This window comes from Sciurus vulgaris (assembly GCF_902686455.1).
Source record: "Sciurus vulgaris genome assembly, chromosome: 10".
NCBI classification, from domain to species: domain Eukaryota; kingdom Metazoa; phylum Chordata; class Mammalia; order Rodentia; family Sciuridae; genus Sciurus; species Sciurus vulgaris.
Genome location: NC_136470.1, coordinates 12,278,179 through 12,295,844, shown reverse-complemented (window position 1 = coordinate 12,295,844; position 17,666 = coordinate 12,278,179). Strand labels below are relative to the sequence as shown.

Here is a 17,666-nt window from a genome sequence, read left to right as displayed (position 1 = left end):
CATGTGGCTCTCTGGGGTCACGTCAGCCTGATGCACTCGACTCTATGGGCATGGACTCTGCCTGGTCTGGGTGCTACTTCATCTATTCACAGAGTCTGGGGAAGAAGTGGGCAGCCATGGAGAGTGGCTTTATAAGAAGAGACCAGAAAGAACCTCCTTGGGCTTCTGAGAGCTGGGTGCCCACGGTAAGGGCATGTCTGTGGATCTAATTCGAAGGCCTCTCCTTTCCCTCTGGCTTCCTTCTGGGTGCTGAGTAACGGCCCTTGAGAGCAGGCATTTCCCGCTTACCTTCTTTCATCCTTCAAGTGTATAAATATACATTTCCTTGGTTGATTCTAAATGATAAGAAGAGACCACAGGTTGTCCTGGGAAGCACACAGCTCAGGGAGACAGTATATGCTGTCACATACCAGTTGCACCCCTTGGACAGATACCTTAAACTCTTTAGATTAAGACCTCTGTTTTTTCTCTTATTTTTTTGAGAGAGAGAGAAAGAAATTGGAGGAAATGGGATTTAAAACCCTATCTGGGTAGGGTGCTGTGGTACATGCCTGTAATCTCCGTGGCTTGGGAGACTGAGGCAATTGCTGAGACTCAGCAACTTAGCAAGACCTTGTCTCTAAATAAAATACAAAAAAGTTGCAAGCACAAGGCCCTGGGTTCAATCCCCAGCACCACAAAAGAAAAAAAAAGGAAATACAAAAAAGGACTGGGAATGTGGCTCAGTGATAAAGTGCCCCTGGGTTCAATCCCCAGTGTGTGTGTGTGTGTGTGTGTGTGTGTGTGTGTGTATACACATATATTTATATTATATATTATAAATATAATAGTAACATATTAATGATCTATAATATAATTATGATATTAATATATTATATTAATAGATTATAAATATTTTATATATATAAAATAATAAAATAAAATCCCATCTGTCATGCGGAAAGCCACTGCTGCTTGCCAACAGGCTGCTTCAAGTGGCTCGCGCCGCTCTTATGAAAGACCATGGCTTCTTTGCCTGGCGGCTCCAAGCTGCTCCGCCTATGGAAAGCCGCTTCTCACGCTTTCGGCCTGACCAGCAGGACAAAAGACACGTACTCTTCAGAAGTTCATGAAGCAGCTTCCCGTTTATTCCAATAACACTCTCAATATATAAGCAGTCTCATGCATAAGCAATTGTAACCAGATATGTCCATCCAATCCTGTTAAAGGTCAAGCAGTCACTCACTCGAGCATACATGTAAAGTATATCTGTCCACGCGCTAGGCGGCTGAACTGATTACAATACAGCCAATTGTAAACGCGTTCTGCCTCTCTCCATGCATATTCAGAATGCCGTTTGCTCTCTGCCAGTCGCCATCTTTGGATGCACATGGCGTAACCCTGGGCCCCAGGTTCCGCCCGCCACACTGTCCAAGGGGAGGTGGGACGGAACCCATTCTCTATGAATGATTGAGTCCAAGCAGTGCCCAGAGACACAGACAAAGATCACACCAGCAGTGGCCCCGGGCGGGAAGGCGAGCTGCTGGGTCTCCGGCTGTGACTCTCAGTGGTGTCTATATCTGCATTCAGCCTGTAACAAGTGTGTTCTTTGCCAAATGTCTTCCAGGAGCCATCAATTTCCTGCGCTCTCTCCTGGAACCAGATCCCGTGAAGAGGCCAAATATTCAGCAAGCACTGGCGAATCGCTGGCTCAATGAGAATTACACAGGCAAAGTGCCCTGTAACGTCACCTATCCCAACAGGTAATTAAGCGCACGCAGAGGAACGCCTCTGTTGAGACAGGGCCTGTCCTTGAAGCCCTGAGTAGTCCTCTGGACAGGAGGTTGCACGTGATTCAAGGCAAAGCTGCGTTTTCCCTTGGCCTCTGCATCTGCCTGTCCACAGACAAGCTCACCTCCGTGCATAAGAGGAAGAAGACCGGGCCTGGGCGTGCGGTTGTTCAGAGGGGCGAGTGGAGGCTGAAATCCAGGCCACGCCCCCGTCTCCTAGCCTTGCTCTGACGGGCTGTGTCTTCCCTGAGGGATACTGCTTTTCAGTTCCCAAGAAGGGACCATGCAGACAAACTATGGCCTGAGTGTGTGTGTGTGGATGTGTGTGTACCCGTGTCTGCCTGGGTCTGCATGTGCATGTGTGAGTGTGTGTGTGTGTGCATGTCTGTGTGTCTGTGAGCATGTGAGCCTGTTTGATCCACCCCTGAGCTCTCCTGCCAACACCAGGCAGACTCCCGGGGAACCGTCCTTGAGACCACCCCTTAGACTCCTTTTCTGCTACTTTGTTCTTGATGTTTCTTGCAGCCCTGAGACCTCACCTTAATACATTGAAGAAGAGGGGGAAGGGGTAACTCACTTCCTGCTGGGTTTCCCTTGGACTTGCCATCAGGCTTTACCTGTCCATATCCATGAGGAGGACCTATTAAGGAGAGTTATGGACTAGGAATCCACAGCCAGGAACACTGAGGGGCACTTTGTGTGGCCCATGCTTCTCTGTGCTGGGGTGCTGACTACAGTTTTGAAAACAAGTATCATGTCCTGATAAACTTCTTTCTTACTCATTTGACATCATATTAACCAATGCGAGCTTGGGAGGGGACCTTCACCCTGGTTATGTTAGAGCAGACGTGGAGACCACCAGACCCAGTACCTTCCAGGTCTGAGATCCCTCCTCTTTTTACAGATGTAGAGAGGCCTGCACATTTGACCAAGCTTGGATGGGGACCAGAGAACCACTGGTTGAAGGGAGACTGACAGGGTAGAGAAGGGGGCATCCTCTGTGGTCATAGTTCCAAAATGCCTAGAAAGTTCTGAAAACATGCTTTAGTTCTTGTCAGAGCTGAAATGCAGAGTTCTCTGAACAAAATGAGCAGCAAGGTTCAGCCTTGGGAGGGAAGTTCTAGAAGAATGGAAGGGGGCCTTGTGGAACCCTTCACACTACTTTATCCACACTACTCGGCCAAGTTTACACTTGCTGTGGCCAGAGAGGAGGTGGTTTTGCACAGTTGCCATCTAGAATTCTAGCATTTGGCTCATGGGCGGTAATTTAGACAAAGTCTAGATTACTTAGGTTACCAAGGGAACCTGAAAATAGATTGCTGTTTTCCAACACCTGCTCGATTTGGGCCAGTATCTGAAACATACACCAGAAATATTACCCTAGAGTGAGGCAGAAAGCAGAGCTGAGGGGACGTGCCTCATTACCAATGGATGGCAGCACTCAGGTATGCTTTCTGTTGAAGCAGGGGCACTGGTGGCAGCCAGATGAGTCATTAAACTAATGTAATCACCATCTAAATGAGCATAATCCATCCACCAACTCCGCAGCTGTGGAAGGGCCTTAGAAATCCAGCCAGCCCTCCTCTTGGTGGCCACATCTTTGTTGACAAAGAGTCATGATGTGGCATCTCATTTTGTAGCTTTCTCACATTTGTAAACAGGATTTGGTAGATTAAAACTGAAATTCAAGTTCTGGTTTTGCCAGATTGGTCATTTTTTTGCACTTGGTCAGAAACACAGAGACGGAACAAGTAACTGGTCAGGTAGATTGTAAACATGGTTCAGAGCTCATATATAACGATTCCCCGCCCCTGGATGCTCAGTGTATTCTGTTCATGTAAGGTCCATTACTCATTTTATACTAGAGTCAGATCAGTGCTCCATTTTTAAGACAGGAAGCCAGAATGCCAAACTGCTGGGGGAGGTCCACGTTATTTATAATCTTTATTTTAAAAAATGTTTATCTTTAAGATAAAAATATATTTTTGATACTTACTTTTACAGTTTTACTAGCACATAGATAAAAGGAGAAAGAACATTCAATTAAGGAAAGGACTATTTATAAAGTGTGGTTTATTGTTTCCCAACGTTCCTAGCCCCAGATTTAATTATTTCAGACGTTGTCAGCGTTTTCCTTCAGGAAATGAAGGTCCCAGGTTTTATATCACTCTTTTGTAAAATCTTCTCCTATAAAGTCATTTGGACTTCTGAACTGATCTCTAAAAAGAAAGAAGAAAATAACATTTTTATAATAAATGTTTGTGCCAGTCAGTCCATACATATTTGTGGGGAGCCTGGCTGGCCCTTGGGTCTAACACAGACATTTTTAGGGTCCACCTTGCTGCCTCTCTATAGAGGCCTGGACAGCTCCCCAACTCTCCTTTAGCTCTGCAGATGGGTGGGGAGGAAAGGAAGTTATGGCTGATACAGAACAGAATTAGTTCAAAAGGGTATAAAACCAGATTTAATGAGAACTTACATAGTTTAAATTATACCTCATATTCTGGAACAGTTTACCACTCTCCATATCATTCAAACATTCAGAGATGATACAAATTCAATAACAGATATTGGAGAGCACCAAATATTATACATTATTTATTGGAAATGTTTTAAATATGTATTACTTGCAGTCAAGAAACTGTTGACAGCCTGTTTTGGCAAGGCTCTCCTCTTCTTGAAGACAATAAATACAAAGGGAGAGATGGAGTGTCCATTCCCGGGTTACATCCCTCCTCACATCATTGTCCCTGTGCTAGGGCCTCACCGCCTCCCAGGAGCCTGCTCTAGATAGAGGGTTGGACTGTGTGAGTGTAGGTGCCCTCTGATTGGCCAGGAGCAGAGTCATGCAAGAGTCTGTGGTCTGATTGGCCAGGAGCAGAACCACATCCCCCACTGTTGGTACCATGCATTTTCAACCTCACCTTGAGCATTGAGTATTTTAGCCAACCACATGTAATTTTATATATTTGAACAAACATTATTAATACATATATATATATATATATATTTTTTTTTTTTTTTTTTTTTTTTTTTACAACTAGTCATTTCAGCTTCTCTCCTACCCATTACCGAGAATTTGTAATTTTGTGGTAAACAGGAGTGAGGAGAATGGTTTCATTGTTCTTTGGGCATTTTTTTCTTTGGTTTGGGGTTGGGGAGGGTAGCTACTCCAATCTAGTGAGAGGAGAGCTGAGGTAGTTCACACCAACGGACAGAAGATGATGGTCAGGAGGCAGTTTTGCCCTTGGCACCCTGTCAATTGGCCATGTGGACTGGGCATGTTGGTTCCCAGCTTTTTACAATTACAGGTTGCACTGTGGGGTTCCTCTGGGTATCATGGTTCCGAGGTTCCATCGGATATGTAACTGGTGACAGTTACAGGGCTCTCTGGCCATCTGCATTTGCCTTCTGCTCACCCAGGATGCTATTTGTTTAGAGATTTAGAATGCTCTATCTGACGATGTATACATTACCAGCACACAGTGCCTTAGAACCCTAAGCCTGACTTCTTGTTCTCTGTAGCCATTCTGTGTGCTGAGAGACAGCATAGAGGTTTAACATCCAGACCAAGCCTGGCTGCCCAGGTCTTAATTCTGGGGCTGTTCTTTCCACCTGTGTGACTCTGGGAAAGTTACTTTGCTGCTGTGGGCTTTGGTTTTCTTATCTGTAAAATGGACATGATGATGGTATCTACTTATAGGACTGTCAGGAGGACCAAATCAAGTCATGTTCTCTCTTTCCCACTGGAACATCAGCTCCATGGGGGCAGGGATTTGGTGGGTGGATGAATGAATGAGTGAGTAAGTGAATGCCCACTGTTTCTTCAACCTTCTGACCTAACAAGTGTCTTACATACCCCTGTGATGAAGCTTCAACCTCTCTTCCTCTGAGAGTACCCGCTTCCCAGCTGAGCCCCAGGCTCTCCCCTATGAACTTGTGAGTCTTCCCTGTCCCCTGACCTGGTGTGGGCCAGCTCTCGAATACCTTCCTTCGCAGACCAAAGGCCAGATTGAGGGTGGCCTCCACCCATGGCCAAGAAATAGGTTTTATGGAAAGTATCATCTAAGTAAAGGGACTTGGGGGACAGTTGGAGAATTTGAATGTGATCTGGGTATTAGATGATACTAAGGAATTATTAAGAGGATACTAAGGGAGTGTGATTCTGTAGGGGATATCCTTGGGTTTTAAAGACATACACTGAAGTGTTGAGAGAGAAAATGTCATGGTGTCCATAATTTAAAATACTTTAGCTAAATAAATCAATAAATGAAGTAAATGAAGTGAGTGTAGCAAAGTGTTACTTGCTACATCCAGGTGATGGTGTGACATGAGGTAAGTATGCTCGTCCCTCTATCTGGGAAATGGTTCTAGGAACCCTCCTCAGGATGCCAAAAATTGGGAGATGCTCAAATCCCTTATGTACAGTGAAATACTATAGTTTTTGTATGTAACCTTTGCACATTCTCTTGTATACTTGATATACCTCTCTATTACTTATAATACCAAAAACAATATAAATGCTATGTGAATAGTTACTATATTGCATTTGTTTAGAGAGTTATCACAAGAAAAATGCTGGTACACGTTCAGTACAGAGTAATTAAAGAATATTTTCCCTCTGAGAGTGGCTTAACCTCACTGGTGGGGAACCCCTGGATCTGGAGGGCTGACTGTACACTGTTCCCTTCCCTTTCTGGTATGCATGAACTTTTCCATAGTTAGGTGATTGAATGAATGAATGACCCTGATTGTCCTCAGGGGGCCTTTGGGGTCAGCTGTGCGGCCATGTGAGTGAGCCACTCTATGGAGAGGTGACTGCTTGTCTCTCTGCCTTGTAGGATTTCTCTGGAGGACCTGAGTCCCAGTGTGGTGCTGCACATGACAGAGAAGCTCGGCTACAAGAACAGTGACGTGATCAACACGGTGCTGTCCAACCGTGCCTGCCACATCCTCGCCATCTACTTCCTTTTAAACAAGAAACTTGAACGCTATTTGTCAGGCGTAAGTGGGACCCTAGAGGAGGTTTATTTCTGCCCAGTGTTGCCCAGTCACTGACACTTGATCCAAGCTTCTAACTTAACTTGATGCAAAGCTGAGTTTCCAGACTGAGGGATAAAGAAGTATCCAACCCTGCTTCTCAAATAATCTAAGATGTTTTGCAAATGTTCTCCCATAGAATTAAGCACTGGGCAGAATTGTGAGGGCTTCTAGCCCGCTTTCCTTCAGCTTCTCGGTTGTCTGTCTTTCTTCTGCCCCATTTAGGTTCCCCGTGTTAGAGGCATTGAGGGCTTCTCTGGCCAGCTGGGGAGTAGTTCCTCTTGGGCATTCATCTGTACAGCATGGTATTGAGAAAGCCATGACAGCCCACTGCATGTCAGGGTTCTGCATCTGCTGATTCAACCAACCAGGGACAGAAAAGTAAAAAAAAAAAAAAAAAAAAATTGCATCTCTACTGAATACTACAAACTTTTTTTCTTGATATTATTCCTCTAAACAATACAGTACAACAACTAGTTACATAGTATTTATCTTGTATGAGGTATCACAAGTAATCTAGAGATTTAAAGTAGAAGAGTTCATATGCATGGGTCATATGCAAATACTACACCGTGTATAAGCGTTGACAGCTTTTGTATTCACTGGGTCCTGGAACCTATTTCCTGAGGATACTGAGGGATGCCCATAGCTCCACTTAACTTCTTCAGAAAATATGAATGAAATTGAGCTTCACTCTCTTGACCCTGGTAATCCACGTAGTCTGGCTGTCAGGAAGTTCATGTCTAGTGTCACCTGTCAAGTGCATTTGATTTCCTTTATCATTTTGGCCACAAGCAGTTCATATGTGCCTGGAAAAGGGAGTTGATGTGCTTCAGTATCTAGTTTTGGCTAAATCATCTCTCTCCAAGTTGGCAACAACTTAAACTAATTCTGCAAAGAAAACGGATCTGTGACAATAATGATCCTATCCAGGACTACTCCTGCTTCTATTCAGAAGGGTTAGTGCAGACCAGATCTAACAGGAAGTCAGCCAAAGAAATTCAGAATTGGTAGGAAGCCCATCTAAGATTTGATGAAATATTAGCTTTTATGAAGAATAACCTTGACCCTGTGTCTATGGCACCTTAAGATCTGATAGACTATAGTTGTCTCTGTTGGGATAAAGTTTAGAATCTAGATGGTAAGAATAAACTTTTAGAGCTTTTTCAGTGCTATTTAAAGTCACACAATAGCCCAATATGTCACAAAATTCTACCACCTTTTTGAGGTTTCTATATGAGAGCAAAAGAAGAAAACCCATCTGCAGTTGGAGACATGATAGTCTCCATGCCATGGCAGAAGTGACAAAATACTATCCATAAAGCAAGATGGTCAGTTTGTCTCTTTGTCAGCAGATAAATTTGGGAGATGTCTGGAAAACATTGCTCAATATGTGAAGGAACTCTACAGAAGATTTGCTAAATTGTTGGATGAAAGTACAGATGTTTCCAAGCTGATTCAGCTTAGGATATTTGCTAGATTTTGCTTCCGTAGGGAATTATCCACAGAATTTTTTTTTTTTTTTTTTTTTTTTTTTTGATGAACCACCAAAAGAAAGAGAAGAAACATTCTCTACAGTGAAAGGCATTTCAAAGTGAGAATGATATTTTATGGGTGTAAAATATGCTCTGTGTAAGTGGAGAATCCATTCCACTGGGAATAGATTTATAGCTTTGAGGTTGCATTTCAGAGATAGTATCACTGTTGCTGCATCACTCATGGGAAAACTTTTGTAGAAGAGGTTTCAAACCTACAAAGACAGGACTTTTGACACATAGTATATGTATGGGTCCATTTTTCTGCTACTGTAACAAACTACTTTATAAAGAAAAGATGTTTATTTGTTCATGGTTTTGGAAGCTAAATGTCCAAGATCAGGCAGCTCCATCTGCTTGGTCTCTGGTAAGGACTCCCTGGCTATAATCACAACATGGCAGAGAACACATGCATAAGAACACATGCATGGCCTCACTTCATAACAGTCTGCTCACTAGAGAACTGCCTCACTCCATGAGACCAGCATTAATCATGTCCAAGGACAGAGTCCCCAGTGACCTAATTATCTTGCATTAGACCCCCTGCCTCTTAAAGGTTCCCACCACCTCTTAACATGACCACATTGGGAATCAAGCTTTAAAAGCTCATGAACTTCCGTAGGTCACACTCAAACCATAGCGTTGAATTATTTTTATTATTTTACTATGTGATGAGGAGAGATTAAGATCTCTGTACTACACAGTGTTCCTCTACTGTCACCATGAGCAATTTAAAAGACATGGGACATGAGCTGAATCTCATTTCTCTTTTGTAAGACAACCATATGTTCCAAATTTCTTTTATCTTATTCTTTTAATTTCCTATTGCATATTTTATAATGTAGATGATATAGATGGTCCTTGCTTATGATTGATGGCTGAATATGCATATTATTATAGGTCCCTCTCTATACTTTTTCACTCATAAGGGCTCAAAGTGATACCATTTGGAGACCACCATGCTATAGAGGGTAAAAGTCAAATTTTCAAATGGTTCTCAAGTAAGAAAAAAATTGACACACTATTCAAGCAATGACTGTTACTCAAAAATTAAGAAGTATTTTCATGAAACTAACCATATTATAAAGTTCATCATTTTATGTCTTATGAAATGACTACTGTTTTCATAAGTTAATGGAGTCAAACATTATAGTGTTTTTTGAGTGTTTTACCAAGTTAAACAGAAGAGATGTTCATTTTTAAAATGGTTTCCTGTGGCTACTTTCATATTTTCAGATAAAAAATTTTGGTCATTTATGTGCTTCTGAAACAATTACATAGTTCATAGGAAGCAAGTGCACCGTTTTGCCGGAAGCTCTTGATTCTTCTGGGTGTTTTGCTTTCTGCTAGGTTTCTGCCCCTCTGCTTTGTCTAGACTTGGAGTGTCAAGTGTTGCTGAGCATGGTTTTGTCGCTGAGAACATTCCCTGGAAACTCAGCTGGCAGAGTTCAAACAGGAGAAGGTTTTTATTTTGTTGTGTTGGTTTCATATTTAACCCTTCAACTGAAGGACTTTCCTGGTCTGAGAATCCAAACTGTAGGCAAATGGCTGTTTTTAATCTAGAGCAAATTAATCTCCACAGACAACTACAGCTGGCCTGCTCAGGTGGCTAATTTAATTGCACCATATGTACTGTCCCAGTTATTAATCTTATCAATTACTAACAATACATGTATAATTTTGAAATCTAATCTAGTGAACTAAAAAGTAGACTACAATACCTTAATTATTTGCCTTTTCTTCCTTTTTCTATTGGCCTCCTCTTTTTAAAATGAGGAAGCATGTGTTTTGAGTTGGAGAGTCTGTAAGGGCACTCACTACTGATTGATTGATTAATTAATCACTTAATTTTCTCTGTCTCTAGACAAAATTTCGCCTTTATCATCTTAGGTGCAGTTATCCATCTTCTTCTTTAAGTTATGTGATGAATTGCTGGGGCTTTCCTTTGGAGGGATATGCTGTTCTAAAATAAGCCAACAAGTGAGATTTAGATTCTATTGAGTGGTTCTGAAAGACAAGTTATTTTACCCACTTACCTGTTGGCTTCTGCTTTCCAGCCTAGAGTAATTGTTACACAGATGAAAGAACTGAAACCCAGCAGGGAGTAGTGACTGGCCCAGAGTCACGGGGCCCTCTGCTTCAGGTAGTAGAAGCAGGTTGCCAGATTCTGGGTCCAGCCACGTGTGTCCCCCGCCCCCTCCATCCTCAGAGGAGACTTCCCATTGCTGTGGGCTGGCTTGCCAACCGTTTGGGGCACTTTCTAAGCCAAGCACTGGTTTAAAGTTAATGACTACTTAATGGACGTTCCTGTTTCTCAAGACTTGAGCTCTGCTTTTTCTTTCCTCTTCTGGTAGAAATCCGACATCCAGGACAGCGTCTGCTACAAGACCCAGCTCTACCAGATAGAGAAGTGCCGGGGTGCTAAGGAGCATTATGAGGTGAGTGGCTCAGAAGCAAACCCAGCAGCTCTTGGGAAGAGTGCATTTCCATTCTGAGGGGAGAGTGGACAGGAGCCAGTTACTGTGGGACAAGAAGTACCAAGACACGGACACCTTGTGACTGAGGCCTTGGGGATTGGTCTGCTGGAGCACCGGTACTCAGTCCCCATGCCACCATCCTCACTGTGGCCAATGTCAGAGTCAGAGAGCACTTAACCATCCGGGTGCCCCGGTCCCATGGCAGACCAGTTAGACCTAATCTTGGATCAGTATGATTCAAAGCTCCCTGAGTGATTCCGATGAGCAACCAAAGTTAGAAACCCTGTCACTGCTCCACAAGGAAAAACAAAACATCAGGTGCCCCAGATATAGCTGAATGTCAGGCTTGGCACCAGGAGAAAGCAAGATGAGGAGCAGGGAAAGTTCCAGGGGAAAGTAAAGTTGTCTAGTCAGTCGTCTGTGGTGATCTGAGGCCATGTAGAACATACCTGAGAGAAAACACCAACAGTTAATTTCAGAGTAACACTTAGTGACCTCTGGCAAATGGTTACAATGTCCCACCCCAAATACACATTTGTGAGATGGGGTCTGTGAATCCCAGACCCAGGGCCAGGAGCACAGGGCTTCCCTCTCAACTTGGGCAAGTAGGCTCCTCTTTCTCAGTATTTTTCCGGAGAACCCACTCCCACTCCCTGTCTGGAACCTCTGCCACGTCCCCTGTGTCCCCTGTCACAGGAACCTGTCCTGGGATACTCAGGAATTCCTTCATGGGAGGAGACATCAAAAAGGGCTCTTCCTTGCCTGGCCACTTTCCACTCCTTTCCCTGTGTAATGCGCATCCTGGTCCCACGAGTCCCACTCGCTGCCAGGGGAGGATTCTCTCTGGGGTTCACCGGGTCTAGCTCTGCCCGGGACGACCCTGAATTCTGAGCTGCAAGGCGCCACGAGTGAACGAGGTGGGAGCTCAGGAGTCGGGGTGAGGGGGCTGGCACATCTGTCCATCCTGTGGAGGGCTGGGGCAGAGGGTGGGGGCACAGACAATGAGAAGGAAGGGCTCCGAGCAGAGGCAGGAGGGAGCCATGCCAGGGAGACTGTGCGCCCGCAGAGCTGGTGGAGCAGTCAGCTGTCCAGAGGACGTCAGGGGGTCCAGCCCCATGGAAGGCAGAAGGCAGAAGACGGCGAACCCGGGCTCTCGGTCAGTGCTGCTGGGGAAGAGGAGGCAACGTGGCCTTGGCGGAAGGCCACGCAGGGTCGGAGGAGGGCCGGGGTGGGGGGGCTAAGCCCCCCTGAGACCAGCTGTGGGGCCCAGGGCAGCAGGATGGAGAGAACTTTTGGAGGGTAGCTTGTCTGGCAGGAGCTGAGCACCAGGGCATGCATGGCTCTCAGTGGAAAGCAGGCCAGCCAGGGGGTGTGGGGACCCGACGCCCCTGAGCTCCAGGCCCCCTGGCCTCTCTTGCCTGAGTGAAGCTGTCTGACACCTGGCATGCCCAGCAGCGAACTCCCACTCATCCTCACGGGCCAGAGGACAGAGCCTGAAATTCCTTCTTAAAGCGTTCTCTTTCTTTGCTTCTCCCCAGAGCCAGCCCCTCAGCTGACTCGGCTCCTGTCTCTCCTCTGCTGCCTTGTCCCTGTCCCCCGCCGGGTCCCTCTCCCCGCCCTGCTCCAGTCTCCTACCTTGTTCCCAGGCTTCCCTGAGGGCTGCCTCCCCCCTCCTACCCACAGCGGCTCCCGTGAGCTTTTCACCCTCCGTTCCCGTCATGTCAATCATGTCATCCCCCAACTGCTCAAAGCCCAGGGGACTTCTTTCTCCTGGAATGTGGCCCTTGACATGCCCCTGTGTGGGTCACTGTTTGCTGCTTCCTCTGCCTCGTCTCCCATGCCTTACACGTGCCCGGCCCCACCGCTTGCTCTGTGCCTGCTGCCCTGGGCCTTCAGGATTGCTGTGCTTCCTCTGCCTGCCAGGGCCGTGCCCATACTGTTCCCTCTTCCAGAAGTTTCTCCCCACCCCTGTTTGCCCAGCCAGTGTCCATGTATCTTCAGCTCCCACAGTGAGTTCAGCTCCACATGGACCCTGCCGTTCCCTGCTCTCTGCCCCTGGGTCCCACCCTCCTCTGCCACCGGCACTCCACATTCTGCTTTTGGCTATTCACATCAGCAGTTTTTCATTTGTTTGGGGGATTATTTGATTAACGTCTCTGCCCCACACTGGACTGAGTTCCATAAAAACAGGGGCTGAGTCGGTATCTCTGGCATCTGCATGATGCCTGGCATCTAGTAGGTGCTCAATAAATATCTGCTAAATGAACAGATCAAAGGATCAAGTGAACCTTTTCCTGAGTCATGGGAAATGGATAGGACCAGGGCAAGCAGCTGGAGAAGGTAGAAGGCTCCGGGTGGGACACCCAGGTGGATTAAAGTAAGGAGGAAAGGGTGGCCCACAAGAGGCATTATCATCACCAGATGGCCATGTCTTGAGGCAGGGTGGGGCCTCAGGGCAGTACCGGGCTGGAGTCCAGGGGATGCAAAATTAACTGCTAGGCTTCCCAGCCTCTTGGTTGCATTTTTTTCAAATCATCACTCAAACTTAGACGCAGCAAGTGCTCGCTGTCTGTGTCCTGAGCAGCCCTGAGCCTCCTTGCCGACGCCCTGGGCTACTTGTTTATGGGACCCTCACATCTACCCTCGGCCCCAGCGTTTGTCTGAAAGTGCCAGAACCCTGATAGGAAATGGCCCCTTCTTTCATTCATATTCTTTTTCTCTGATCATTATTTCGCTTGGCTCAGAGACACATGGCGAACGTTTCAAACATTTGTTGAAATACTAGGATTTAAATAGGAACGCTAATGGGCAAGCGGCAGTTCAACTTTCTACGATCCATTTGTTTTCTCCCTACGGCAGCAATACTTCTGCTAATTAGATGACAGGCTATTACTCGATGGCACCACTTCTGGGGGGGGGCACCTTGGAAGTGGAAGGGGCTACTTAGGGAAAGCACTCAGAAGGTCTGGGACTGCCTACCCCGGTGACGCCGCTCGGGCCTCAGGCTCCCTCTGGTTGCCAGGGGCTGGCCCAGGAAGGGCTGCATGGGTGGGACAGGGCATGCGGTGGACAGAAGTTGCAGGTCGTGTGCAAGGTGATGGAGGTGTGACTTAGGGCCCCTGTCCCCCAGGATGTGGTCAGGCTCTGTCCCTGCCTGAGTGCAAGCATGGCCTCTTTATTTCCCGTCCATTCCAGTTCTCTTTCTCCTAGGAGACAAATGAGCTGAATTGAGTTTAAAAAACTTCCCACTTGGGATTCCAGGGCTGTGATTTTAAGACTTACCCTTCTATTTCTTCTTGGAGAAGGCAGAGAATGTATTTGTAAAAGTGGGACATGTATTTCACCTGGAAACACCTGTGTGTGTATGCCTGAGGGACCCTCTTCCTAAAAAAGGGACTCTGGAGGATGGCTGGGGTTAAGGCCGCCTGCAGGCAACATTTTTTTAACAGTCTGTTAAAGCTGTACGGAGCTCAAAGTCAGTCTTCTCACACACACAAAAAAAAGTAGCTTTGCTTCATAGAAAATGTGAAATGGAAGTAGGCGTTGTCTACAATGCAAAGGAAAGTTGGAGTTTTAGAAGAAAAATTGTTCAGCGGTGCAGGGACTGGCTTACTCTGATGGGTCTGCTCTGACAGCTGAAATGTGTGGGGCAGAAACGTATTGCCTTGCAGTGTAGAGGCTGGCGGCTAAGACCAAGGCGTTGGCAGGGTGGGTTCCTCCCGAGGGCTGCAAGGGGGATCTGCTGTGGACCTTTCTCCCTCTGTCAGCTTCCAGGAGCTGCTGTGATCTTTGGCATTCCTTGCCTTGAACGTGGCCACCATGGTCTCTCCCATGACGTTCTCCCTGTGCGCCTGTCTGTCCGAATTTCCCTTTCTTGTAAGGACCCCACTCATATGGGATCAGGGTCAACCCTAATAACCCCATTTTAACTTGATTATCTCTACAAAGGTCCTACCTCCAAATAAGACCAAATTCTGGGATCCTGGGGGTTAGAACTTCAACATGTAAATTTTGAGAGCGTGCACTTGAACTCACAACATGTACTCTAAGTTTAAAGGTAAATAATTAAATGTTCAATTTGTGTTCACTTAATGTCTATACAACTTCTTAAAATAAAGTTTGGAACCAGGCTAAGCAAGCTGCACTGTTGGAGCTCAGGTTGGTAATTACTTCTGGGGACAGAGAGTGGGAAAAAAACACAGAGAGACCCCGCCCCCAGATGCTGGCTGGGTTTGGTTCTTGACCTGGCTGCCATTCTCGTGGGCATTTTTGATGTTTAAGAAACAAGCTGCTTGTGGGGCACCATAATGCATGCCTGTAATCCCAGCATCTCGGGAGGCTGAGTCAGGAGGACCTCAAGTTCAAAGCCAGCCTCAGCAACAGTGAGATGCAAAGCAACTCATGAGACCTGTCTCTAAATAAAATACGAAATAGGGCTGCGGATGTGGCTCAGGGGTCAAGTGCCCCTGAGTTCTGTACCTGTACCTGTACCCTGGTACCCCCGCCAAAACAAAACAAAACAAAACAGAAAATGAACTGCCTGCCTCTCTTTGGCGCCTTCTTCTGTTCTTAGTCTCAGCTTTTAATGAAAAGTTTACCTAAAAAAATCTTCCTAGCACTTGAATTAGGACATCTGCTCCCTACTGCCACTATGACTTAGAGGGTTAATTTTTTTCTATAAACATTGAAATGAATAATATTCAATCAGAGCTACAGGGGAAGTGGTAGGGGATAGGGTTTAGGGAATAAATAGCAGATATAGCTGCTTCAATTGCTGAAAAATGCTTTTTTTCACAGGCCTCCCTGGACACCTGGACAAGAGACCTTGAATTCCATGCTGTGCAGGTAAGAGCATGGTGGGTTCTGATATAATAGTCAAGGTCCCCCTGAGAAGCAGACACATCTTCTCTCTCTCCCACACACACACATTATGAGAGAGAGAGAGAGTGAGAGAAATTTAGATCGAGACGTATTTTAAGGAATTGGTTCATGTGATTCTGGCCTGGCCAGTTTGATACCTGCAGAGCAGGTCAGCAGGCCTGAGACCTAGGGAAGAGTTGGTGCTGAGTTTCAAGTCCAAAGGCTTCTAGAAGCAGAATTTGTTTTTCCAGAAGACCTCATTCTTTTTCTCTTAAGACCTTCAACTAACTGGATAGGGCCCATCCACATTATGGAGGATGATCTACTTAATATCTGCTGATTTAAGTGTTAACACATCTAAAAACTACCTTAGTAGGAACATCTAGTCTGGTGTTTGACTGAACAACTGGGTACCAAACTCAGCCAAGTTAACACAGGAAATTAACCATCACATAGGGTCCCTAAGGACTGCTCAGTCTCTGCCCAGGGCAGCAGACACTATGCATGCCTGTCCTTATCCTGAATTAAACCAGGAAGAAACCTGTTGTGGGTGGGTTTATCTGAGTCCCCTTAGATCAGGCTGATGCTTTCTGTGTTGCCCTGAGGTTGTTTCATTGTCTGTGTAACTGCACACCCAGCTGTGCATGCCTGTTTACCTGTGTGTGAGTAGGGGTTTTCTATAGTCAAACTTTTCCTGGCTCAGTGGCCTGATTTATGCACCAAGTCCCTTTTTATCAATTTACTTTTGCTTCCCGCCCCCCATGGCAAAACCATGCTTTCCGTTGTGATGGGCAACAAGGAACCAAAACCACCAGCCAATGACCCATGGGCCCCTGGGCCATCCCAGGTACTAGTGGTCAGCACCTGGTACTAATGCTCCGTACAACTGGTTGAGGCCGCCAGTCAGAAAGCTCCAGAAAAGTCCATGGTGAGCTGGACTTTGTGGTTACTGGAGGAAGGCACTTTGGTTGGCTTCAGCCCGCAGGGCTCTGCTGTCAGAATCGCTCTCCACAGCCTGTTCTTCAGTTTCCCAGGCAGCAGCTTAGAGCATCCATTCCTGCTAAGTCACTGCATTTGCTGTTCAGGCAGTGAAGCAGGTGCTGTGTGGATTCTTGCTTATCCTCGCAGAGTGGGGAGGACCCGCACTTTCCAATGCAGACCAGGAAACATGTCCTTTGAGATGATATGACTTGCCCAAGTTCACCTAGCAAGTTACAGAGAGGTCCAGGGATGGATTCTGGATTTCTGGACTGTCCAGCTGCTGCCGTGGCTGGTGTCCTGGGAGCTCCAGGAGGCTGGAGTTGTGCTGAAGTGGCTGCCATGCCCCCTGTGTGCCATGCCCACAGCTGTCAGGGACGCATCCGAGGGGGCCAGCTCTCAAGCTCAGACCTCAAAGGCAGAGGACGGGGCCTCCTTCTGTCACTGGTGGCTGGAGCTTGCACATGTCTTCCTCTAGAAGTCCAGTGGATCAGCACCCCCACTTCTTTTCCCCATGAAATGATAGAAGACCTAAAAGAATTTGGGATAGATAATCCTTATGGGTCCATATTTTCTAAACATCCAGTTTCGTAAATGTCCGTGCACATTTCTAGTGGGTGGAAACAATTTCTAGAAAATGAGAAGCTGTATTGTGTGTGGCTTGCATCTGGGGCTTCACGGGCTCCCATCTCTCATCTGCCATGGGGCTGCAAAGAAGATGTACTCAGAGCCAAGAGCTTGAAGCCCTTTGCTAGCCCCAGGCTCACATGGGTGCTGGGGAGCACGGCCAGGGAGAATGGAGGGAAGCCAGGTCATTGCAGGCTGCAGCCTTGCTGGGTAGGGAGCATGCGTGTGAGAGGGGGAGTGTAATTAGTCCCTCTGAAGACCTTTTCCTATTACATAAGGCAGTTTAGCATCTTGCTCCCTAGGAAGTTTCTTCTAGAGAAAATAGGCCATGCAAATGCAAAGGTATAATTGGGCAATGGATTGTATTTGGTAACGTGTGC

The 17,666-nt window shown here is 46.3% G+C and overlaps 1 protein-coding gene across 2 annotated transcripts in view; it reads left to right on the top strand.

Moving 5' to 3' along the window:
• HUNK (hormonally up-regulated Neu-associated kinase) overlaps positions 1–17,666 on the top strand; it is a 98,697-nt gene that overhangs the window by 73,814 nt on the left and 7,217 nt on the right. For both annotated transcript variants that reach the window (XM_079156426.1, XM_079156425.1), the window contains 4 exons: positions 1,607–1,742; positions 6,611–6,773; positions 10,699–10,782; positions 15,619–15,666. In XM_079156426.1, the coding sequence (XP_079012552.1) occupies positions 1,607–1,742; positions 6,611–6,773; positions 10,699–10,782; positions 15,619–15,666 (431 nt within the window). The remainder of the gene's footprint in view (positions 1–1,606; positions 1,743–6,610; positions 6,774–10,698; positions 10,783–15,618; positions 15,667–17,666) is intronic.